We start from the raw sequence: 23985 nt of genomic DNA, 5'->3' as shown, positions 1-23985 counted from the left end.
CCAAAAGGTTATGCACCAAGTGATGTATTTTTTATCCTTATGAAAACTCTACTTAGGCATGAAGGGGATGTATTGGTAGGGATAAGATCCACAGCTAAATCACAGATATTTTCAAAATATTTGAAGAAGGGATATTTTGAGGATCAAATGAGATAACATGTATAGTGCTTCGTAAACCTTAAAACACTCTTATAAATGCTAGCTCTTCTAAGTCATCTGTAATTGATGCGATCTATTTCTACTCACCTGCCTCACTTCTCTTCCCCCACGCCACCCTGATCATTGTTTTTTTTTTTCGCTAATGTTAGAGTTTGCTTTGCTTGTGTTTGATCACTCCTTGATCCTTCCCCCTCTTGAAACCCTCCTTCTCTCTCCCTATGCCCACCTATTTTCCTATTGAATTTAATGTATTAAATTTTACTGTTTTACTTTTTACTATGCCTGTTTTCCTTCAGCCTCTCCAATAAGTGTTATTTTGGATTTTTTTTGTCATCTTTGCCAATCTGATAAATGTGAGGTGGAGCCTCAAGTTCTTTTTCATTTGCGTTTGTCTAATAGTGATTTGGAATATCTTTTATATGTTTATTGATAGTTTGAATTTGTTCCTTAGAGAACTGCCCATTCGTATTCTTTGATTAATTTGTCTTTTGGGCAATGGTTCTTTTTAAAATAAATTTGAGTCTATTCATAATATTTTTGGACATGAGACCCTTCTCAGAGAAACTTGCAATAAAATTTTCCCTCAGCTAACTATTTCATTTCTAATTTTATCTGTATTAGCTTTGTCTTTTTTTTTCAAAAACTTTTTAATTTTATTTACTCAAAGTTATTTATCTCTGTGATCTTCTCAGTCATTTGTTTGGTCATGAATTCTTCCCATATCTATAGATCTAAAAGTTAATCTTTTCCTTTTTCTTCCAATTCTTTCTGATTATTCTAATCTGTTTTTATTTGCATGAAAAGTGTTTTGTAATTGGGTTTGTCCTTGGGTTTGTCCTTGGGTTGTTCTTGGGTTTGTCTTGGTAGGTAGACTCCTAAGTATTTTATATTGTCTGCAGTTATTTTAAATGGAACTTCTCTTTCTGTCTCATTCTGCTGGATTTTGTTGGTAATATATAGAAATGCTGATGATTTATGTGGCCTTATTTTATATCCTGCGAATCTGCTAAAGTTGTTAATTGTTTCAGCTAGTTTTTTAGTTTATTCTCTAGGATTCTCTAAGTGTACCAACATATCGTTGGCAAAGTGATAATTTTGTTTCCTCATTTCTTATTGCTATAGCTAGCATTAGTAGTATGATATTGAATAATTGTGGTGATGATTGACATCCTTGCTTTACTCCGATCTTATTGGGAAGGCTTCCAACTTGTTCCAATTGCAGATAATACTCCCTGATGGTTTTAGATAGCTGTTACTTATCATTTTAAGGAAAATTCCATTTATTCCTATGCTTTTCAATTGTTCAATTATTCATTTGTTTTTATTAGGCATGGGCTTTGTATTTTGTGAAAAGTTTTTCTACATCTCTTGAGATAAACATCTGATTTTTGTTCTTTTTATTGTTGGTATGGTCAATTATGCTCATAGTTGTCTTAATATTGAACTAGCTCTTCATTCCTGGTATGAGTCCCACCTAGTCATAATGTATAATCCTTGTGATTATGACATATAAAAAGTTTGAAAGACATAAGTTATGGGCAATTAATCACTTTATTAATCATGCTAGCAATAATAAAAAGGGTCAGTGACTCTCTCAAATGCCAAAGACCCCTCATGGAACCCACTCAACATTTGTATGCCCTTGGAAGATTGATTGTTCCTCAGGATGGTAATCCTCTCTGGTTAACAAGTAATGAGAAGAATGAATATTACAATGAGGCGAGAATCTATTCTAATGAGGGGCTGGGGGAATGTGACTTTGATCATGTTATTTATTTCCATATCACCCCCAGCCTTGGGGAGTCTAATGAAAGAATTTATCCCCATAAACCTGAGTAGAACACTGGGCTTCCCCACCTGGGTGGGGTCTGAACAAAATTGAGGAGAAAGTTAATCCAATCACATTATCAGCAATGTCTTTCAGATGCTGGTTTGGCTTAGTAGAGAATAAGGTTTCAGAGAGGGGTAAATCCTGTGTCTCCCCAATATTAACTATTAGTTATTTAATAATTATTTCTTTCGTGATATATTGCAGTAATCTCCTTGCTACTATTTTACTTAAAAATTTTGCTTCAGTATTCATTTGAAAAATTATTTGGTCTATAGTTTTCTTTCTCTGTTTTTGCTCTTCCTGGTTTAGGTATCAATGCCATATTTGTTTGATAAAAGAAATTTGGTAGTATTTCTTTGCTTGTTTTGCCAAATAATTTATATAGTATTGGAATTAATTGTTTTTTAAATGCTTGGTGGAATTCACTTGTCTAGTCCTAGGGATTTTTTCTTAAGGAACTCCTTGATGGTTTGTTCAATTTCTCTTTCTAAGATAGGGTTATTTAAGTATTCTATTTCCTCTTCTATTAATCTGGGCAGTTTATAATTTTGTAGTTATTCATCCATTTCACTTAGATTGTCAGATTTATTTTTAAATAATTGGGCAAAGTAGATCATAATGATTGCTTTAATTTCATCTTCGTTGGTGGTGCATTCACCTGTTTCATTTTTGATACTAGTGATTTGGTTTTCTTTCTTTTTTTAATCAAATTAATAGTTTATTTTATTGGGGTTTTTTCTTCATAAAGCCAGCTCCTAGTTTTACTTATTAGTTCAATGATTTTTTTTTTACTTTCAGTTTTATTAATCTCTCCTTTGATTTTCAGGATTTCCATTTGGTGTTTAATTGGGGATTTTTAATTTGTTCTTTTTCTAGTTTTTTTTAATTGTTTGTCCAATTCATTGATCTGCTCTTTCTCTATTTTATTGATGTAGGTGTTTAGAGATATAAAATTTCCCTTGCTTTGGCTGTATCCCACAAATTTTGACATACTGTCTCATTGTTTTTATTCTATGATTTCTTCTTTGACCTACCCATTCTTTAGGAATAAATCATTTAGTTTCCAGTTAATTTTTAATCTATTTTTATTGCATTATGATCTGAAAAGGATGCATTTAATATTTCTGATTTTTTAATTTGGCTGTGAGATTTTTATGCCTGAATACAGGGCTGTCCAAAATGCAGCCTGTGGGCCACATGCGGCCAGCCTACAAGCATAGAAATTTACATAAATGCTTTAATAAACCAAGCCAAGCTGCCACAGAACTCTCACTAAAATGACAAAATACATCGTCTATTGTTTCAATAAAAACCTAAGGTTGGACTGCCTTGCCTTAATACGTGGTCAGGTTTTTTGAAGGTGCCTTTTATCCCTATTTATTCTTCTCTCTCTGTTTATCCTGTTTTTCTTCAAAAGTCTGTTTTGCTTCTGACCACTGCCTCCCTTAATCCTCCCTCCCTTCTATCTTTACCACTACCCCTTTCTCTTGTCCCCAATTAAACTCCAAAAGAGAAATCCAAAAAATCAAAGGAACAATTGGGCATGTGTACAATTCACATTTTTTTTCTCCTTTGAGGCTTTGCTTGAACTTTTTTGACATCATTGTCTTAATCTGAATTTGTGTCTTGATCTTCTCTGTCACCATAGTAAATTCTTGTGGTCAGGTTCTTTTTGTTATTGTTTGTTATTGTTTCCTTATTTTTCCCTACTATTTCTTGACTTTTACTTTTATGTTAAAGTCAAACTCTGCTCCCAGGGTGGGGAAGGCACTTGTCCCAAGCAACTGTTTTTTTTGTGCTGCTGTTTTCTGAGCTAGTTCTAGAGTATTTCAGTTTTCAGTACCTCGAAGGAGAGGTATTATCACTACTACTCCAGCCTGTGCTCTGGTCTTTAGCCAGGAAGGAACCCTGATCCCCAGCAGCTGCAAGTGCTTGTATTCTTCTTGGCCCTGGAACTGTGACTAGGTCCCCTGCTCTTCTGTGGCCAAAAGTGCTAGTGTTCCTCTCTGCCTTGGAACTGTGACCAGGACCACTGCTCTCCTGCAGCCACAGGCCCTAGTGCTCCTCTCTGCCTTGGAACTGTGACCAGGGCCCCTGCTCTCCTGCAGCCACAGGCCCTAGTATTCCTTTCTGCCCTGGAACTGTGACTAGGGCCCCTGCTCTCCTGCAGCCACAGGACCTAGTGCTCTTCTCTGTCTTGGAACTGTTACTAGGCACGCTACTTTTCTGCATCGAGAAGCACTAGTCCTCCTTTTCATTGTGCAACTGTGATCTTTAACTGTAACAGGGCAATGTAACAGGGTCCTGCACCCACTGCCAGCAAAGGATCCCCTGTAATCTCTTTCTGATAGTTGTCTGAGGCGTTTACGAGCTCTGCACTGAGAGCTCCTGAAGTTGCTGCTGCTGCAGTCACGGCTGCCTCCAAGGCTCTCTGCTGGTATTGCTACCTCATGCATTCTGCCTTGCCAGGCCTAGCCCCAACCCTGGTGTCACATACCTCTCCTGCTAACCTCTTAAGTTGTCTTGGGATGTAAAAATCTCTCATATCAACCTTTTGTTGGCTCTGCCACTCCAGAATTCAACTTGAGGCATTATTTTAAAGTTGTTTGGACAGCATGTTGAGAGAATTTAACTGAATTGTCTCTATTCCACTGTTTTGGCTCCACCTTTATATCAGGGTTTCTTAACCTTTCTTTATGTCATGAACCATCCATGGCAGTGTGGTGAAGCCTATGGACCTCTTCTCAGAATGGTGTTTTCAAATGCATAAAATAAAATGCAGTCAATACTGTTATAATACTTGTTTAGAACATGTAAATTTGCTCTGTCGCGATTGATATATTAGGGAATGCTTTGAGCATAACACTGTACCATGGTGGTGGGGTATGCATGGGGGGGGTTGTGACCCCTACAGATGGGTTGAGGGGAACCACCAGCATGCAGTAGGGCCTGTAGGAAGAGGTGATATCAGGCTCCAATTGGGGAAAAGCATTGTGATGGTCATCTTTCTCCACCTAGATGCTGTGAGAGCTGAGAGTTGGAGGACAGAGCTTAACACCCAAGAGAGCAAGAAATGAGGGCCTGGACAGGCCGGCATGGAAGGAAAAGGAAGATAGTGAAATTCCTAATATGTCATTCCTAGCCCAAAACAGATGAATGGATAACTTAGTCCTTTTGACCCACACCATCCCCAGCCATCTGCCCAGGGAAAAGCCCAGCCAAAGATAGTCACTGCATACTGCTTCTGGAAGTGGACTCATCACTGTTGGGGGTGCTGCTGGACACCTCATGGAAGGGGCTAGTCCCAGTCATAGGTGGGATATCCTCACCTACTCCCCTCATGGAGCAGTGGCTGATATTGATGGTGGTGACCCAGATCCTGTGGTGGAAGTTCCTTATGTTTGGCTTCTGTGGTTTCCCCTGGAACCATATTTGAGTGTTATACCCCTAACCCCATTTTCCCCATAAGCTCTATGGTTTTTATTTCGAGATTTTGCTTGGCATGGTGATTTTTAGGAACATGTCCCATCATAGGACAACTTGCTATATGTGCCATTACAAAGCAAACCAGTCATATTGAAATACAGTTGTCAAAATATATTTTTTAAAAAGTTCATATACCCTAGGGTAAAAACCTCAGTTCTATAAGGAATTCTTCTGTTTCCCTGCAGACTTTAGACTGCATGTCTTCTTTAACAGTGACAAATACCTTTGTCAAGATTACATGTCACGGTTTTATGTCTCCCTCAATATTAGTAATCAGAATTAAGTCAGATAAAATTATACCTGTTATTTAGGGAATATTGTATAATTTTGATGAATATTGTATAATTGTATAATCTCTATCAGAGTCATTTTTTTGGAGGACAGCCCAGCTTAAAGTAAAATTTTGCTCTACCAAATCAAATAGTTTTTTTATTGTCAACATGTAACCACAGTGGTGTTCTATGTATGATGGTAAAAGTGGTGGTTATTGAGTATTGTTTTTAAAAGCCTGCCTCAAGCCTATTCATACATACTTCAAGGAGTACCCTTGCTTATATATGTAGATTATTTTCATAAACATTTTAGAGGTAGAAAAATAGGCATATGACCCAATAGTTTATGTTCTAACATTCAGTTTGGGGGGAGGGTAAGAAGGTAATAATGAACTTAAATTTTTTTCAAAGATTTTAGTATCCCCCTTTCTTTCAGGTAGTTTGAGAAATTCTCTGTCAATTGTCACTTTCAGTGCAGAACTGCGCCGTGGATATTTGGTCTGGTTGCTCTTCTTATCTTTTTTTGTTTTTTTTCTTTTTTAAGGCCATATCTGTTTTCTCACATAAATACACCAGGGCCTGGGATTTAGAGTCCAAAGATCCACTGTCATTTTGGGAAAGTTGAATGTAGAATTTTTCTAGATCTTTTTCATTTTTCATCTGTTTGTTTTTCTTTTTCTGGTTTGATCCTTACCTTGGGATGGTTTTGGTGCTTTATATTAGCTAATCTTCCTTGTTTAGAGTGGGACAGTAGATCAAAATAGAGAAATAGCCTTAAAGTCAAGAAGACTTGGACGTGTACTAGCTATGTGGTCATTGGCAAGTCAGACCAAAAACTTTTTAAAAAGTCCTTAGAAATGGCAATGCTTGGTGGTTTTTTATTCATTTCTCATTTTTTTTTAGTTTATTTAATTTATTTAATATATTTAGTTTTCAGCATTGATTTTCACAAGTTTGAATTACAAATTTTCTCCCCATTTCTACCCTCCCCCCCACTCCAAGATGGTGTATATTCTGGTTGCCCTGTTCCCCAGTCAGCCCTCCCTTCTGTCACCCAACTCCCTTCCCATCTCCTTTTCCTTTCCTTTCTTGTAGGGCAAGATAAATTTCTACGCCCCATTGCCTGTGTATCTTATTTTCTAGTTGCATGCAAAAACTTTTTTTTTTTGAACATTTGTTTTTAAAAACTTTGAGTTGCAAATTCTCTCCCCTCTTCCCTTCCCACCCACCCTCCCTAAAAAGGCAAGCAATTCAACATAGGCCACATCATTTCTCATTTTTCAATGTCAATAACTCATGTAAACATATCAGGTTACTTTTGTCTCAATTCTATGTGTTATCTTCTCATTTTTTTTCTGATTTGATATTGATTTTCAATTTTTGCTGTAAGAACATTTATTTATTTATTTATTTATTTCTGGTATGTTCATGTCTCATTATTTATAGAAACTTCACTTTAATTGTCTGATCAAAGACCAAGATGTCTATTTTTTCCTCTTTGGTTCAGCTTTCTTGTAAACTGGATCGAGAGTTTCGTTGTGTGGAGCTTGCTGAACTAATGACTCAAAATGCTGTGAATTTAGCCATTAAATATGCTTCTCGCTCAAGGAAATTAATATTAGCCCAAAGGCTTAGTGAGTTGGCTGTAGAGAAGGCAACAGAGTTGGCAGCATCCTTAAACGAGAAGAGGAAGATTTCAGAAATAAGCTGAATACTAGGTAAACTAAATTTTCGGTGATAATGTTAATTTTTTCTGAGTGTTATATTGATGTTTATAATGAATACTATTATTCCCTTTTAATTACAGTAGCACTACAGAATGGAGCCAACCTAGGGTCGTAGATCACAAAGTTGAGGAGATAATTCTGAGGACAGTGAAGAAGCCGATGAAACAGAAGAAAAAAACAGATCTACATAAGAATAGTAAGATATGTTTGGGGACAGTAAGACAAATATTTATTTTTCTGTCTGACATTCATGTTGCATGTCCACAGTATGTTATGTTCTATATAAGACAATGGGAAGTTTTTTGGCAGTAGAAAAGCAGAAAGAAAAAAAATAAGACTGTATTTTGAGTAGGGGTGAAGGCAGAATAATAATTTTCTATAATAGTTGATTTCCATAATAGTAATTGCTTTCTTCTTCATAAGTCTAGTCAGTTGTAGCTTATGGGTATCAGGTTAGAGAAATGTTGCATTTGAAAAGGATGCCTTCTCCCTCCATTTTTGTTTATTCAATAATCATTTACTAAGACACTATGCCTGCTGCCTTTCCCCAGAAGAAAGAAAAGTGAGGACTAGAAGATCTCAAACGCCTTATCTCAGCTAAAAGGCCTGTGATCCAATGAATTAAGTCATCAATCTGCCTTAACAGATCTCCTAGGGGGAACTCGATGTGAACAATAGAATATGATATAAGCTTTAAAAAAAAATAGAAGGCAAAATGCTATCCTGAGAAAGGAAAGCTAATTTTGAGGCTAGGGAAGCGGATCAGCTCTTTATTGAATACTTCTGTTGGTAGTGGAGCTTAATGCTAAAATTTAAGCAATACTTTTTAATTTTAATTGCTCCATAGGACAGAATCCATTTTGTAAAAATGGAAATTCAGCTGATGGGCCAGCTACCAAATCAGGTAAGAAACAATTTTAAGTTTTTCCTGAGGCAGAGGGGGTAGAAGGAGAGAATGTATGGAACTTCTTTCTAGTGTAAACCTGAGCTAAGTACTCATGCCCTGCTTTCTTCTACTTTGAGTGCAAGACTTGCTCCTCTGCTGCCCTTAGTATCCTACTCACCATTTTTCATTTTACCTGGTCTCCTCTTTCCCAGGTCACTTTGAAAAGAGATGTAGATTTCCAACTTCTTCCTATCCTAGTGGCTCTGAAATAAGCATACAGCCCTTAATTATTTTTTTCCCTTCCTTATATTATCCACAAGGAAACATAGGAGTTAAAATAGAAAATGAAAGGGGAAATTTACAAGCCTTAAATCTAACCCTGGTCTTAATGAAAATGTAAATGTGTCTTGGTCTCATCTTTCTTAACATTTCTCTCCTTCACTGACCTATTCTACAACTTATAGCCCTTTCTTTATACCTAGAGTTAATGCCTGTCAATTTCTTTTTGATAAGGAAGCCAAGGAGAATTTCTTCCTTATTCTTTTCTTCTAAATATGAAATAGTCCTTTGAGTCTGCATAGGTTAAGAAGGATTCATTTGTTATCTGAAGAAATTCTAAATGGTCAGTCTCCCTACTTTAGGCAGGAAAGCTAAAGACATGTTTCCTATAGTCTCTAGAAAATTTTGCTGCTCCTCTGTAAAATTATCTTAGACTTACCATAAACCTTTTGTTAAAATTGTAACTTTGTGAAATTATGTAATATTTTATATGTTCTTTGAAAATAAAGGAAATATACATATATTTGTCATTTTAGATAAAATATTAATTGTAAATAAGACATATAATTGAGTTTCTCTTTATTATAAATGGTACAGTCACACCTAGCAACCAAGGACGAGTGAATCCCTTTAAGGTAAGAATTTTTCAAGTAATATATTTTCTGTAATTTAATAGTGTTTGGGAGAAATGGTCAGACATGCTCAAAATTATATTGCTAAAAATTAATAATTAATTAGGTTTTTGTTGTTTGCTTACAGGACTCAGTTCCACAAGTTTTTGAGTTCCAAATTTTCTTCCCCTTCCTCTCCTACCCCTGTCCCCTCAAGATGCATGTAAAGGTGCTCAAAATTAAAGAACTGTTAGGAGTCATTAAAAACTGACTGTAGTATGTCATTCACTTTTAAAGAGGACTGTTTGGAACCTAAATGCCACACTATTTCCAATTTTTTATGAGCAATATAAACAAAAGAAAATCCTTTCAAAAGTACTTTTGAGGTATTGCAAATTTGCCTTTTTACAGGATTTTGTTTGTTTTATATGCACATCAAAGTCAGAAATAGCTTGGCATTTAGGTTCTTAATAGTCCTCTTTAAAAGTGATTATGACATACTACAGTCAGTTTTTAATGACTAAATTGTTGTAAGAAGAAGAGAAAGAAAAAACTAATTCTCTTTGGCAAGAATGTTTTAGATGTGCTAATCGTTGGCATAGTCAATAGTAACAATTTTACTAGCCCTAAATATTGTTTCATATGTAGTGATTTGGCCAGTTGGCAAGGTAATTTACATTTGAAGTAGACCACATTTTTTAATTCGGCTTTGCCAAACTATATTCATCAGTTTTATTTCTAGAGATAGGATTTGCTTAAAAGATTTTCGTTGAAATTTGAAAGGAAAAAACGGTTTGTTTTTCCTGTGAAATTTCAACAGTGTGTCTTTTTTAGGTCTCAGCCAGTTCAAAAGAATCAACCATTTCAGTACATTCAACATCAAGTAACATTTTAGATAATATGAACAAATATCCAAGACATCTACTGTGCCTAATCGAACTGCAAATATGAAAAATCCCCAGTTTTAAACCTCTGACTCCAAAACCAAAGTCACAAGCAGGTATTATTTCCATTGCCATTTATTATTTGTGAATAGCAACCTCTTAACTTTTGTCTTACTTTAAATTACCCTCCTCTGACATCCAGCTCCAGTCCTTCATCAGAATGAGGAGAAAATTCTGGACTTTTGAAGTATATGTGATTAGAGTGCACACTCTGGCAGATCTAACCAAACTGGAAGATTTTATTTTAACTATGGGCCCAGCAACACATTATCTTTTGTCTAATGACTAGTCAGAGGGGACTCATCACCTGAAAATTCACCACAAAGTGATAAATTTTTTTGATAACATTAAGTCATAAAAATTATCCATTTTAGGTCTAAAGGATTGGAATATTCAGTGAAGGGTATATCTATACTCAGAGAGGTTGGAGGTCATTTTTAGGTTTTTTTTTTGTTTTGTTTTGTTTTATGGCTTGTGGTGGTGTACCCAAAGGCATATTTTCATGGGACACTTTTTCATCTAATTCTGTGACACTCATAAGTAAAAGACCACCATGAAGAAAATAACATCTGTTAAAGAAAAATGGAAGTGGAGAAATTCTATGAAGAATTGATAATAAACTCCAACCTAAGTCAACAAATACTTGATATTTGGTGACTTAAATGAGGTGAAAGGGTGGATGGCAAAAGTTTATTGGAATAAGGCTCAGTTTGAGAAACTTGTGGTGAAAGGTTTCTGGATTATTCTTAAGTTCATGCTTGTGTATCCTACATGTTTCAGAAGTCAATAGATGTTGAAAACATTGAAAAACAAATCAAAAAAATAAAATTGGTTGTATTTTAACGTACAAGTAACTTATTAGTTACTGTTCTAGAAACCAGGTCAGAATTAGCTTGCTCAGTATAATCAGACCATCTGCTTGTCAAGCAAAAGTCAAAATCCACATAAATAAAATGCTAAAGAGGAAAAGAAATTGCATAGTTACAGTAGCTATATATGAAATTTAATACCCTAGTAGCCAAAACTGTCTCTGCACCTGCCTTTTGCTTTCTTCTATGTATTTTTCAATTGATAGGTTTCTTTTTTTTTCACTTTCATCACCTACCACCTCCCTTCTTCCACTATTCCTCCATGTCTCACATAGAAGCCCTCTCATAACCAGTAGTCACCAAGTAAAACAAATTGTCAGATTGTCTACATCTGTAAATTTATATCTGCACCTCTGGTCCATCATCTCTCATCCAAGAGGTGGGAAGAATACTTCATCATCGGCCTTCTGAAGTCCTGATCGGTCACTGTATTGATGCACAGCTCCAAGTCTCTCTGAGTTGTTTTCCTTTATGTTTTGGTAGTCTTCATGTAAATTGTCCCTGGTTCTGCCCACTTCACTTTCATCAGTTCATATAAGTGTTCCCAGGCTTCTCTTAAGCTGTTATATTTGTCATTTCTTACTGTTAGTAGTATTCGTTATATTCAGATAACACAGTTTGATTATCCATTCCTCAGCAGCCGCTTTATTTCCACATCTTTGCTACAATAAAAATCCTGATATAACATTTTGTACGTATGGATCTTATCCCTCCTCTTTGATTTCTTTGTGGTGCTGAGTCCAAATTGTTTTCCAGAACATTTGGAAAAATTCAAAGCTCTACTAATAGTGTCGTACTGTTCCCAGTTTATTAGATAAGTTATAGTTAACATATAACTTATTTAACAAACTGGAGAATCTTCTTTTTCCATAAGCATTTGGTCATCTCTCTTTACCTCTCCCTCTCTTCCCCTACTCTTGTTCTCCCAGGCTAAATAAACAACAAGGTTATTAGCTATAGAATGTATTAACTAAAACAACAAAACATGATTATTTACAGTGTAGTGGCTACGGAGAAAGCTCACAGCCAGAGTCATCTCTAACCGTTGCTGCTACTGCAGACTTCTCGGCTCTGGAAACTCCGTTGCATCACTCAGTTCTTTCATGACAGCCGCTAAATTCTATTAAATTCAGTTTCTCAGGACAGAAGTTCTCTAGATCTTCTCTCTGAAACTCTCCAGAATGACATTTGAATTCTCAGTCTCTTAAGATCCATATTCCTTCTTTAAAAGACAATAACATTATCCATGGTCTCTGTGGGAAAACCCATTGTAAATGGGTGTTACATGTTTCCTCACGTTTCAAATTTTTTTAGTTGCCTGACAAAGCATTTATAGTATATTCCAATCAACTTTCATAGTATATGCAATACATTATCATAAATGCAAAGCATTCCTTCACAGGCTAATGCCTAAAATATATATAGAACATAAGACAATTAACATTTCAGCAATACATGCAAAGAAAAAAACAACGGTGCAGTACTAACAATAAGAATGGTTACATGTAACGCTTGATTGGTGGTGTAGGTTCACCACCAGTATTCCTGGACTCTGTGGCTTGTCTCTTTTTCCTACAGGACTCTACAGTTGAAGTTCTAGACAGGAAAGGTATTGCTTCTAGGTTTGGCTCTCTTCCCTTTCTGACTCAAGTCCTCCTTAGTCCAAGGCAAAATTATGGACTTGCTATACATTTCTCCAGCATTACCTTCTTTGTCTTGTATCATCTTTGACGGTTTGATGGAGAGGAGGGGAAAATTTTTCGTTTTATTTCCTTCTTAGTGATTTGGAAAAATTCTTTCATATTTAAAAAAATTAAAGCTTTTTAAAATAATTTTTATTGATATCTTTTGTTTCTATATCACTTTTCTTTAAAAAAACCAATATATCCCCCACCACTGAAAGAACCATCCCTTAAAGCAAAGAGTACATATATATGTGTGTATATATATATATGTATGTATGTGTGCATATTTGTGTATATAAATTATAGTGGGTGGAGACATTAACCAACACATCAACCGAGTCCAGCAATGCCCATCAGCCAGTCAGTAATTATTTATTAAGCACTTACTATATACCACACATTGTGCTGAGTATTGAGAAAACAAAGATAGGCAAAAATAGCCTTTGTCCTCACGGGACTTATTGTAATGAAAGAGAGAAGATATAAACAGCAGCGTAAATATGAGTTATATAGAGTAGGGAGATGGTAATCCCAGAGGAGAAAGCATTAGCAGCTGGGGGGTGGGTTGCACACTGCCCCACCCCCAGGCATCCTGCTGAAGCTGGGATTTAAACTCAGTCCTTTTTTCTATCTTTTAATTTTTTTTTCAATTAACAAAACTTTTTTTTTCTTTCTTTTCTTCTTTTGGCTAGTCTCACTCTCCCCACCCTCGCAAAAAAGAATTGGAGGTGGGGGGAAAAAAAAAATACTCCAGTAACAAATGTGCATGGTCAAGCAACACATTCCCAAGTTAGGCAGTCCCAAAGTATATGTCTCAACTGATGTATCTTGAGTCCAGCACTTCTCTGTCAGAAGATGGGTTGTATTCGTTGTATTCTTCATTATTAGTCTTCTGGAAACACAGTTGGTCTTTGAACAGAAATCTTAAATCTCTTAGGGTTGATTATCTCTATGATGTTGATATTATTGATGTTCTCCTGGTTCTGCATCAATTCATGTAAGTCTTCCCAGATTTCTCTGAAACTGCCCCTTTTGTGATTTCTCATGTTATAGTAATGTTGTAATATTCACAATTAGTTATATTCACAATTGTAGTCCCCACTTCTCCAAAGAAGAGAGGATGGTACATTTTCAAATCTCTTCTTTGGGACCAAGTTTGGTCATTATAATTAGACAATGATAAATTTTTGTTTGTTGTGGTATGCTTTCTGTTTAAATTGTTATAGTCCCTGTTTATATTGTTTTCTTGGTTCTGCTTATTCATTCTCATTAATTCATGTAAGGCTTCCCATGCTTCCCTGTATTTTCACATTCTTCCTTTCTTATGGAACAATGGTATTCCATTATATTCATGTACTACCATTCATTTAGCCATTTCCCAGTTGATGGACATCTAATTTTTTTCTAATTCTTTGCTAATAAAAAAATACTTCTATAAAGATTTTGGTATATATGTAATCTATCTTTCATCACCTTTTAGGGAAGGGAGATATAATATGCCTAGCAGTGGAATCTTTTGGTCAGTGTGCACATAGTCACTTTATATAATTCCAAATTATTTTCTAAAATATTTGTACTGATGTTCTTAGTTCCACAAACAGTATGATAATATTCCCATCTTTTACAACCCCTCCAACTTTTGACTATTCCCATATTTCCCTTATCAGTTTGCTGGGTGTGAAGTAAAACTTTTATTAGGTGTTTGATGTAGATTCCTGCCCCTTCCCTTCCCTCCTGACAGCTCCTTTTTTTTTCACTCCAACTGTACTGGTTTGTTTATGTAAAAATGTTTTCATTTTATGTAGTCAGAATTGTTATTTTTGTCTTTATGATCTCTTTTGTCCTTTGGTCCTGAAGAAAAAAAATAGGAAAATATCAAGCTATATAACTATGCAAAATACAGCTGTAGAGTAAAATTATAACAAGAGTACAGTAAGAAATTATTGTAAATCATCTTAGGGAGAGAGTCTTGTATTGTAAATATTCAAAACCAGATCATACTTTTGTATCTTGAGGATTTTTGATTGTTTCATCAGTTTGTTTTTTTAATATTTAAGAGCCATATTAAAAGTCTGGGAAGAGAGGAATTGAGAGGCAAAAATCTCCTATTTGTACCCTGAGCAAGCAAGGCTGGAATAGCTGGGGGCAATCTTGCTACTATGAGGGGACTAAGTTCTGGGAGTCAAGGACCTGCTAGAAAGTGAGAATTATTTGAGTGTGATTTTTGACATTGTTTAAATGCTATTTTCACATATATTTGTGATATGTAAAATTATTAACCTTTATGAGATGTGACAATTTTTGTAATTCTTTTATAGGTACCAGCAAAAAATTTTTTTCAGGCCAATATCTCCCAACCAGATAAAATAGTGGAAGAGAAAGTAAATCCTGAAAATTCATTATCTGAAAGCCCAGCTATGTCTGCTCAAAATATTGAAAATGAAAGGTCAAGGTACATCAGATTTTATTGCCTTCTCAATATAGTTCATTATAGTTTTTTAAGCTTTAGTATATGAAATTTGTTTTAACTACATCATTTAAAGTGACAAGGGTAAAATCATATTTTATCTTTTCAGATGGAGAAGGGCATCAAGCTGATTTTACCCTTCTGTTAAAGTTTCTGTTTATAAAGGTTTGACTGTACTTGGGAAAAAAAACCACAATTTAACTCTGGAATTATGTATCTTTTATATTAACGGGATATAAAAAAATCTTTTTAATCTCTTTCTAGAATTGTACCTGTAGGATCCCGTAATCCTTGATATGACCAGACATTGTGGATATAGGCAGAGGGTATTTGATAATTATTATTTCTCTTTAAGATTATGGTTCAAGGAAAAGACAGTATGAGCAGAAAATTGCAGTAACTAATTCTGCCATGTTGTCCTGCCAACTTTGGTCAGAATATTAAAGTAATAAGCTCTTAAAATTTAGGAGATTTTTTCAAAATAATTTTTGAATTATAGTTTTAATCTCAGCAGATTTGACTGCTCAAAGAACAAAATTCCCAACAAACTCATAAAATCCAAACTATTTACACTTTGAGAAAGAAAAAATAAACTTGAAGATAACAATAACTTTAAACTAGATTTATTTTCCATCAATTTTTAAAGAAGTATTTATTTTTCTACTTTTCTTGGGTATGAATTTAAATTACGGATACATCTTACTTTGCATAACTTTTTTAAAAAATCCATTTGGATCTAGGGTTTCTATATTTAGATCTTAGTGAGAATCTATCCAACCCCCTTCACTTTATAGATGAGGAAACAATGTCAGAGAAGTTAAGTAACTTGTTCGAGAATGGTTTTTCATCTATAATTTACAAGCTCCTTGGTACATTAGGTTAAGCACTGGACAGTAAACTTTTAGAAGCTGTTACTTCTCAATGCAGTTATGCCATCAGTTTCTCAATCTGAACTTGTCTTTTCACCTCTCTATGTGCCCAAGTCCCTCATTTCTAACAGGGCAATAATCCTATCATATATTGCAAGTAATAATTAAATGCACACCTAATAAAATGTGTGGTGTCTCTGCTTTAACAAAGTACAAATACAGGTTTTTATTGTTAAAGTGCAAAACAACGTAGAAAAGCCCCAAAGGAAAGAAAAATTCTTAAAAAGAGCACAAGAAAAGAAAAATCACCTGAAGTAAAAAATTAACAAAGGTTTTTTTAAGCACCAATACAACAGCAAACTATTAAACAGTTAATTTATTAAAAGTAATACATATGGAAAAAGAAACAATGCAGGATATTCTAAGATATGTCTGCAAATGGAAAAATGACACATTTATTTTTAAAAAGTAAGAATTAATGCTTGGAAGAAAATTGCAAGAACAAGAGATTCTGAAAAAAATAAAAATGATTATAGGAGCTAGAATTCAAACATGTTTAAAAAAAAGATTGGGATGAATAATTATTAAAATGATGAGTATAGAATAGAATACCACAAAAAATCCACAGAAGCAACTAACAGCATACTACAGCAGAAAACAGGATTGCAGACCAAACAGATCAATTGGGAAATGCAACTTAGAAAATCGCTGAATTATCCAAACAGTTGGAAAACATAGTTCCAGGTGACAGACATGGAGTGATAGACATCAACTTCGGAATTACTGGCATCCTAGAAAATTTAAAAAAACAAAAGAATGTCAACTGTATATGGTATAGTGAGTAATCACAGAATTAACAAACAGAAGTAATATTATTCAAATAAAATGTAAGAACTCTGTCAAGAAAGAATCCAAAGTACAGCTCTCCTAGACATTTTAATTAAATTCCCACGCTATAATTATAAGAAATAAATTCTACAAGTTGCAAGGAAGATGTTGCAATTTTTTTTGTTTGTCTTTTGGAGGGGGAAAGACAGGACAATTGGGGTTACGTGACTTGCCCAAGGTCACGCAGCTAGTAAGTGTGTCACATGTCTGAGGTCAGATTTGAACTCAGGTACTTACGACTCCAGGGCTGGTGCTCTACTCACTGTGCCACCTAGCTGCCCCCTGCAATTTTTTTAAGAGTAGAAAATTAAAAGGGTGAGAGAGATCAGGTCAGAAAATTGCCAATTTAAAAGGCCAACCTCCATAATCATTCACATAATAACAAATGGTAAGAATACCATATTCCCTTTGTATAGAATGATTGGAAAAAATGACAAACCTAGTAATTAACAACAGACTTGCTCTCTAAGCGGAAAAAAATACAGAATGAATTAGGAAAGAAAATTCAACAGCATATTATTTATAGTAATCCAAAAAGATTTACATAATTTCAGACTGAAAGGATGGCCTAAAATTTACAATGAAGGAGGAGCAGCGCTGAAGCATTTAAAGAATTATGGGTAGAGACTAGAGCAGTGATTTCACTGTAAAAAGATCTCTAAAGTGAAGAAACTCCTTTTACCAGTGTAGGTGGGCACCTTCTATACAACTTATTATTTTAGGGACTCTGGTGGCCTAGAGCACTGAGAATTAAGTCACTTGACCAGGAACCCACAGCTAATGTGTGTCTGAGGGGTACCTGAACCAGGTGTTTCTGGTTGAGACCTCCTCATTCTTCACTATGCCATACTGTCCCCCAGGTTGCTTTAAATGACTACAAAAGATACAGATAAATTGTTAATTTGCAGCTATAGAGGCTATTTCTACACTATGAGGTCCTTGCAGTGATGAAATCACAGGTCCACATATGTGTGTGTGTGTGTGTGTGTATTTATATATGTAAAAACAAAATTATGAGACACGTACCTTACGTATATTTATCAAATGATTCTGTAGTTCAAAAAAAGACACCACTTCAGCCTTGCCAGAAGACATATCTGGAAAAAAATCAATAATAGTAGATTTTAATGTATCATTGTCAGATTTTGTAAACCTAATAAAAAGACAAAAAAGAAATTACAGAACTAAATAGCATTAAAGAAACTAAAGTGTATGTGTGTAGAGAGAAAGAAGACTCAGTGGTATAAAGATATGTTCCAGATTTCAAAATGTATTTTAAAACAAATAATTATTAAAAACTGGCTAGTATGGGGTAACCCAGGCTTAAAGCCTGAATAACTTTATGACAAAAAATGAGTCTATGACAAACTTTTAACTAGATCAATAATCAAATACTTAAAAAATCATTTTTTTAAAAGAGGAAGAAGTAATGCTCTATTTGTCTCAACTTTGGAAAAGAGGAACCAAACAGATGAAAGAAATTCTTGGAAGACATATTCACTGGGTTTAATTATACAAAATTAAGATCTACAGAGCACAAAACAGTACTTCTGCAATTAAAAAACATTGGGAAAATATTTGCAAAAATACAAAGATTCAACATTCTAGAAGCTCTAAGGAATGGATATATACATGGTTTTGAGTTTGTTTTCTTAACTAGATCTGGGATTTCATGGGTATAGGAAACTTTTAATGAAAAAACTCCCTCTACCAATGCAGATAATAAAATGTTCTTCAGCCATAGCCTTAGAATTGCCAGTTTATCTATTAGAGTAATAGTTACTTGTTGGTGGTGCAAAGGACATCAAGAGACAATTTTTGAAGAAGGAAATACAAACTATTGCTTTAGTGTTCTTGAGTACATGAAAAGACACATGTATTCCCTAATCAGATTTATGTGAATCTAGGCAATCTTAAGCTATGACATATCTGCTAAAATGGAAAATGTAGGAAAAAACCCTATAAACTGAGATATTATCAAATAAGATAATATTTGTGAAGTTCTTAGAACAGTGCCTATGTAAATGCTTATTCCCTTTCTCTTCCCCTACACTTCATTGTTATTAGTGCTAAGGGAAAACAGGCACACAATTACATTGGAGGTGGTACTGCACAATAGTACAAAGTTTCTGGAAAGCAATAATGCAAAACATACAGTAAGAACCATAAACCTCTAATTCAGCAATTCAGTTGGTAGGAATTTGTCTTTAAAAAGGAACAATCTGTACAAAAATATTAGTAGCTATTTCTTTGGCAATAGTAAAAACTTTGAAATAGCCACTAAGTTCTAATACATAAAAAGTGGCTGAGAAAATTGTGGTATAAATGTAATGAAATCCTATGTCGCTGTAAAAATAAGGAGGAAAATATGAAGAATACAAGGAAATGTAGGAAGACATATATGAAGCAAATGGGCAGAATAGTTTATACATATTAGTTACTCTTTTTTTTTTTTAAACAAAGGTTGCAAAACCTGAGACCACCTTGGAAAGAGACACAGCAAATTGTTGGCTCTCTTGGTTTTCCTTTGGTTTGTTCAGATTTGCTTTATTAAATGCTAACATTTTTATATAAGACTTTGTTCTTTTTGGTTGATGTATATTAAATTTATATTTTTAAAAATTAAACATAGCATAGTAATAATGATAATGCAAAATGATGGGTCTGAAATATTCATCAAAGGAGAAAATGCCATGTGGTCATATTTAATGAAATAAAATCCAGATTTCATTTAAGTACATGAAGGTAGGAAATTAACAAGATTTCTTTCTTTATTAAAATTTTTTTAAGCATAAAGTGGTAGCAAGAAGGACTTGGGAACATTTTAATCAGAAAAGATAATTGGCATTACCTAAAGTTCACTCCTTTCTGAATTTAATGCTAATACATGTTTAATTCATAGATATTGCTGAAAGTGAAAAATTACCTATTTAACTTTTTTCCTTTTTAACTTGATTCTATAAACTTATGTTTGCTTGTTTAAAATAAATTATGGTACCAAGACAATTTTAAGTAATTTATTCCGGCCTGTTAGCCAGGATAATTATGGATCACATATAGATTTTATGAAATTAATGGTTAATTACCAATTTGAAAAATGACCAGGGGGAAATAAATGCCCTTCAGCTACGAAAAAATAAAGGTACCATATAGCTTCAAGTATTAAGATAATTTTCCAACTGTGATTAGCAGTTGAAATAGCTTTTTTGGTGTAACTCTTTTAGGCCAAAGACTGGGTTCCAGATGTGGCTGGAAGAAAACAGAAGTGATATTTTGACTGATCATCCTGATTTATCAGAGGAACCAGATATAATAAAAGAGGGAATAAATAGATTCAGAATGTTGTCAGATGAAGAAAGGAAGGTAAGAAAATCTGTAGAGAAATATTGAAAGGTAAATATCAGTTTTTAAAAATTAATGAGGTATTTGGGAATTTAGTTCTATAGGACAGGAAAGGAGCCTTAATGAACTTTGTTGAGTGTTTGTTTACATATGCAAGGTCTATCGTGTGTGTGTGTGTGTGTGTGTGTGTGTGTGTGTGTGTGTGTGTGTGTGTGTTTTATTCTAAGGTCTGATTTCATTAGTGTAAATTACTCCCTCTTTAGAAACTACTTCTACTGATACAGATGGTCAGCTGTTCTAGCCATTATACTATGAACCATAAATATCCAGTCATACTTTTAAATAGCATTAGTTTTCCACTTAACCTTTTTTTTTGTTGTTTTATAAGGCATGGGCCAACAAGGCCAAAGGAGGAGCTGAAAAACCAAAAGAAGCTGAAACCAAAAAGCGAAGAGAGCCCAGCAGTGATGATACAAAACAGAGAGAACAAGGAAATCCAAAGGAGAATCTGAATTTGTCAAAAAAACGAAAATCCCTAGATATCTCTACCAACCAGAAACTGTCAGCTTTTGCATTTAAGAAAGACTAACATAAAAAATTAACTGGCCTTAAAAAAAGCTAGTTTTTTTTTTCATTATTAGCTTTGATCATGTTTTAGCTAAGCTACATGTGTTTGTGCAAACAGTGACTAGTAAGCCCTGTCCTTTTAAAATACTGTGATTCTATCTGTACTTGTTATTTCATTTGTAAAAAAATGTTCCTATTTACTGTTTACTCTGCCCAAATGTGTAGAGCCATTTAGGACCATTTATGATTATTGGCATAGACTAAGAACCAATCTTTTCTCAACTGGAAGTTAGTTCTAATTTGTTTTTCTGCCTTTTGAAGTTATTATCCAAGTCTAAATGTCTCAGAAATGCCCTCTAGCAAACTATGTTTATTCTAATCACAAATAACAGGTATCACAGATCAATACAGATTTGACATTTGGCCTACTAAGTCCTCTTTCAAAATGTGTTGACGTAAAATGGCTTTCTTCATTGTCGGACTTGTCTGACCATTTTCAAAGAGACATTGTTATAAAAATGGATGTTTTATGTATATAAGTCTTTGTTTAAGAAATTTCTTAATGTCTGACTTTTTATGGTTTGTTTTTATAGCTCGTTTAAAAATAAAACAGTATTTCTATAATTAACCTAGTATCCTTAACATTTTCATGACTGAAATTTACTAGAAATTAAATTTAGTTTTACTGCCTTCATTCTCTTTTTTCTTAGACTTTTGAACATTAAAAAACTGTAGGGAGAAAACATTTTTAGTGATAATGCTTTAACAGCACTACAGCCCAGAGCATAATTTCCCTTTGGGCAGCTTGATTATAGGTTCTCTCAGTCAAGCAGTCAATCAACATTAAGCTCCTTTTGTGTGCTCAGCATTGTGACTAGGCTGAGAGGAGTTGAATAGGGATGAACTAAATTTACATGGCATTATAGATTTAGACCTGCAGGGGATCATACAAGTCATCTAGCGTAAGCTTCTCGTTTTACAGATGAGAAAACTGAGGCCCAGAGAAGTTGATGCATTGCCTGAGGTTTCGTAGGTAGTCAGTGACAGAGGCAGAATCCTCTACTTCCTAATCTGCTACACTGGTGGTGTCAAATTCAAATGGAAATGAATTCCTATAGGTCCCTATCGACTTAGAAAACGACAAAGTCACATTATACATGTGGTAGTGTATTTATTTTCTAAACATTTCCCAATTACATTTTAATCTGGTTCTGGCCTCATTCAGAAGTTTGCACCCATGTACTATGAGTTTGATACCTCTATGTTAACAGCAGTCCTTTTTCTTTTATTACTTTTTTCATAAGTTCTTTTCTTTTTTAAAAAAAATCATTTATTTTAGTTTTCAACATCCACTTCTATAATATTTTGAGTTTTAAATTTTCTTCCTCTCCCCCTGTCCCTCCCTCCCAATGGCATGCAATCTGATATAGATTCTACATATACATTCTTATTAAAGATTTTCACATTAGTTATATTGTAAAAAATTAGAACCAATGGGAGGAACCATGAGAAACAAGAAACAAACCAAAAAAGAGCAAATAGAATGCTTCAATATGCTTTCAGACTCCATAGGTCTTTTTCTGGATATAGATAGCATTTTCCATCATGAGTCTTTTGCAGTTGTCTTAGATCCTTGCATTGCTGAGAAGAGGTAAGTCATCAAACAATGCTGCTGTTGCTGTGTACAGTATTCTCCCAGTTTGGCTCACTTCACTCAGCATCAGTTCATGTAAGTCTTCTTAGGTTTTTCTGAAGTCCACCTGCGCATCATTTCTTATGAAACAATAGTATTCCATTACATTCACATACCACAACTTGTTCAGCCATTCCCCAATGGATGGGCGTCCCCACAATTTCCAATTCTTGGCCACCACAAAAAGAACCAGCAGTGCTTTTCTGAGCAGAATCACTGAAGGCTACACAATCACAGCAACCAAAAAGGTGATTAGGGTGGTTTGCTTTTCTTTTTACTCTCAGCCAAATGAATTTTGTTACTCAGTCGTGTACGACTCTTCATGACCTCATTTGGGATTTTCTTGGCAAAGATCTTACAGTGTTTTGCCATTTCCTTCTCCAATTGATTTTATAGATGAGGAAACAAGGCAAACAGGCTTAAGTGACTTGTCCAGGATAATAGCTAGTGAGTTTCTGAAGCTGATTTGAACTCAGGTCTTTCTGACTTCAGGGCTGGTGTTCCATCTACTGTACCACTTAGCTGCCCTCCAAATGAATTCACTATATGTAAAATCAGAGTTAAACCAAATTATATCTATGGACCCTTTTAGCTAATAATAGTTATAATAGTTAGCTTTATATAAATGTGTGCAAGGCACTGTGTGAGTAAGTATTTCACAAATATCTCATTTGATTCTCTCAACAGTCCTGGGAAGCAGGTGCAATTATCACCCTCATTTTGCAGTTGAGGAAACCTAAGTAAACAGAAACAGAAGTTAAATGACTTAACCAAAGTCACATAGCTGGTAAGTGTCTAAGGCTGGATTTGAAATCGGGTCTTGCCTGGACACACTCTGATCTACTGCATCACCACTCAGCCTTTATCCTATTTAAAGGTAGTTTATACTTTTTAAAATTTTCTCATGTCTTGTTTTATTTAAGATTAATACTAAAGAAAAATGTAGTACTAAATGAGAAATTATGAGAGAAAAGTTTTATTTTTTAGTCGATTAGCCAATTAGCCTTTATTAGCCCTACTGTGTTGCCGGCATAATGCTAAGCTCTGGGGATATAAAGAAAGGCAAAACCCAGTCTAATGGAGCAACATGCAAATAATGTACAAACAAGCTATGTACAGGATCAATGGGAAGTCATCAACATAGAAAAGGCACAGAATTAAAAGAGATTGAGAATGCTTCCTTTAGAGGTGAAATTTTAGTTGGGACTTGAAAGAAGCCAGGAGATGAGGAAGGAGAGTATTAATTGCATGGATCGGGGACAGTCAGTGAAATTGCCCCAATTTGGGAGACAGGGTGTTATGTTTGAGAAATAACAAAGGGACCAGAGTCAAAGACCATCTCGTAGCTGAGGCAGGGTTGAAGAGTACACAAAATATAGCTTCAGTTGCAAAGTGCCCATTAAAGAAATA

At 34.6% G+C, this 23985-nt stretch overlaps 1 protein-coding gene across 1 annotated transcript in view; it reads left to right on the top strand.

Annotated features, from left to right (window-relative positions):
- Positions 1–21135, top strand: part of WDHD1 (WD repeat and HMG-box DNA binding protein 1) — an 88323-nt gene extending 67188 nt beyond the window's left edge. Inside the window, 11 exon segments of the mRNA XM_036748512.1 lie at positions 7256–7418; positions 7421–7466; positions 7556–7671; positions 8323–8379; positions 9238–9275; positions 10086–10158; positions 10161–10200; positions 10202–10247; positions 15068–15201; positions 20198–20336; positions 20704–21135. Coding sequence (XP_036604407.1) covers positions 7256–7418; positions 7421–7466; positions 7556–7671; positions 8323–8379; positions 9238–9275; positions 10086–10158; positions 10161–10200; positions 10202–10247; positions 15068–15201; positions 20198–20336; positions 20704–20904 — 1053 coding nt within the window. The 3' untranslated portion in view covers positions 20905–21135.
- Positions 21136–23985: the final 2850 nt, after the last annotated feature.

The sequence above is a fragment of the Trichosurus vulpecula genome, chromosome 3 (genome assembly GCF_011100635.1).
Source record: "Trichosurus vulpecula isolate mTriVul1 chromosome 3, mTriVul1.pri, whole genome shotgun sequence".
Classification (NCBI taxonomy): domain Eukaryota; kingdom Metazoa; phylum Chordata; class Mammalia; order Diprotodontia; family Phalangeridae; genus Trichosurus; species Trichosurus vulpecula.
This window is presented reverse-complemented; position numbering and strand designations above follow the sequence as displayed.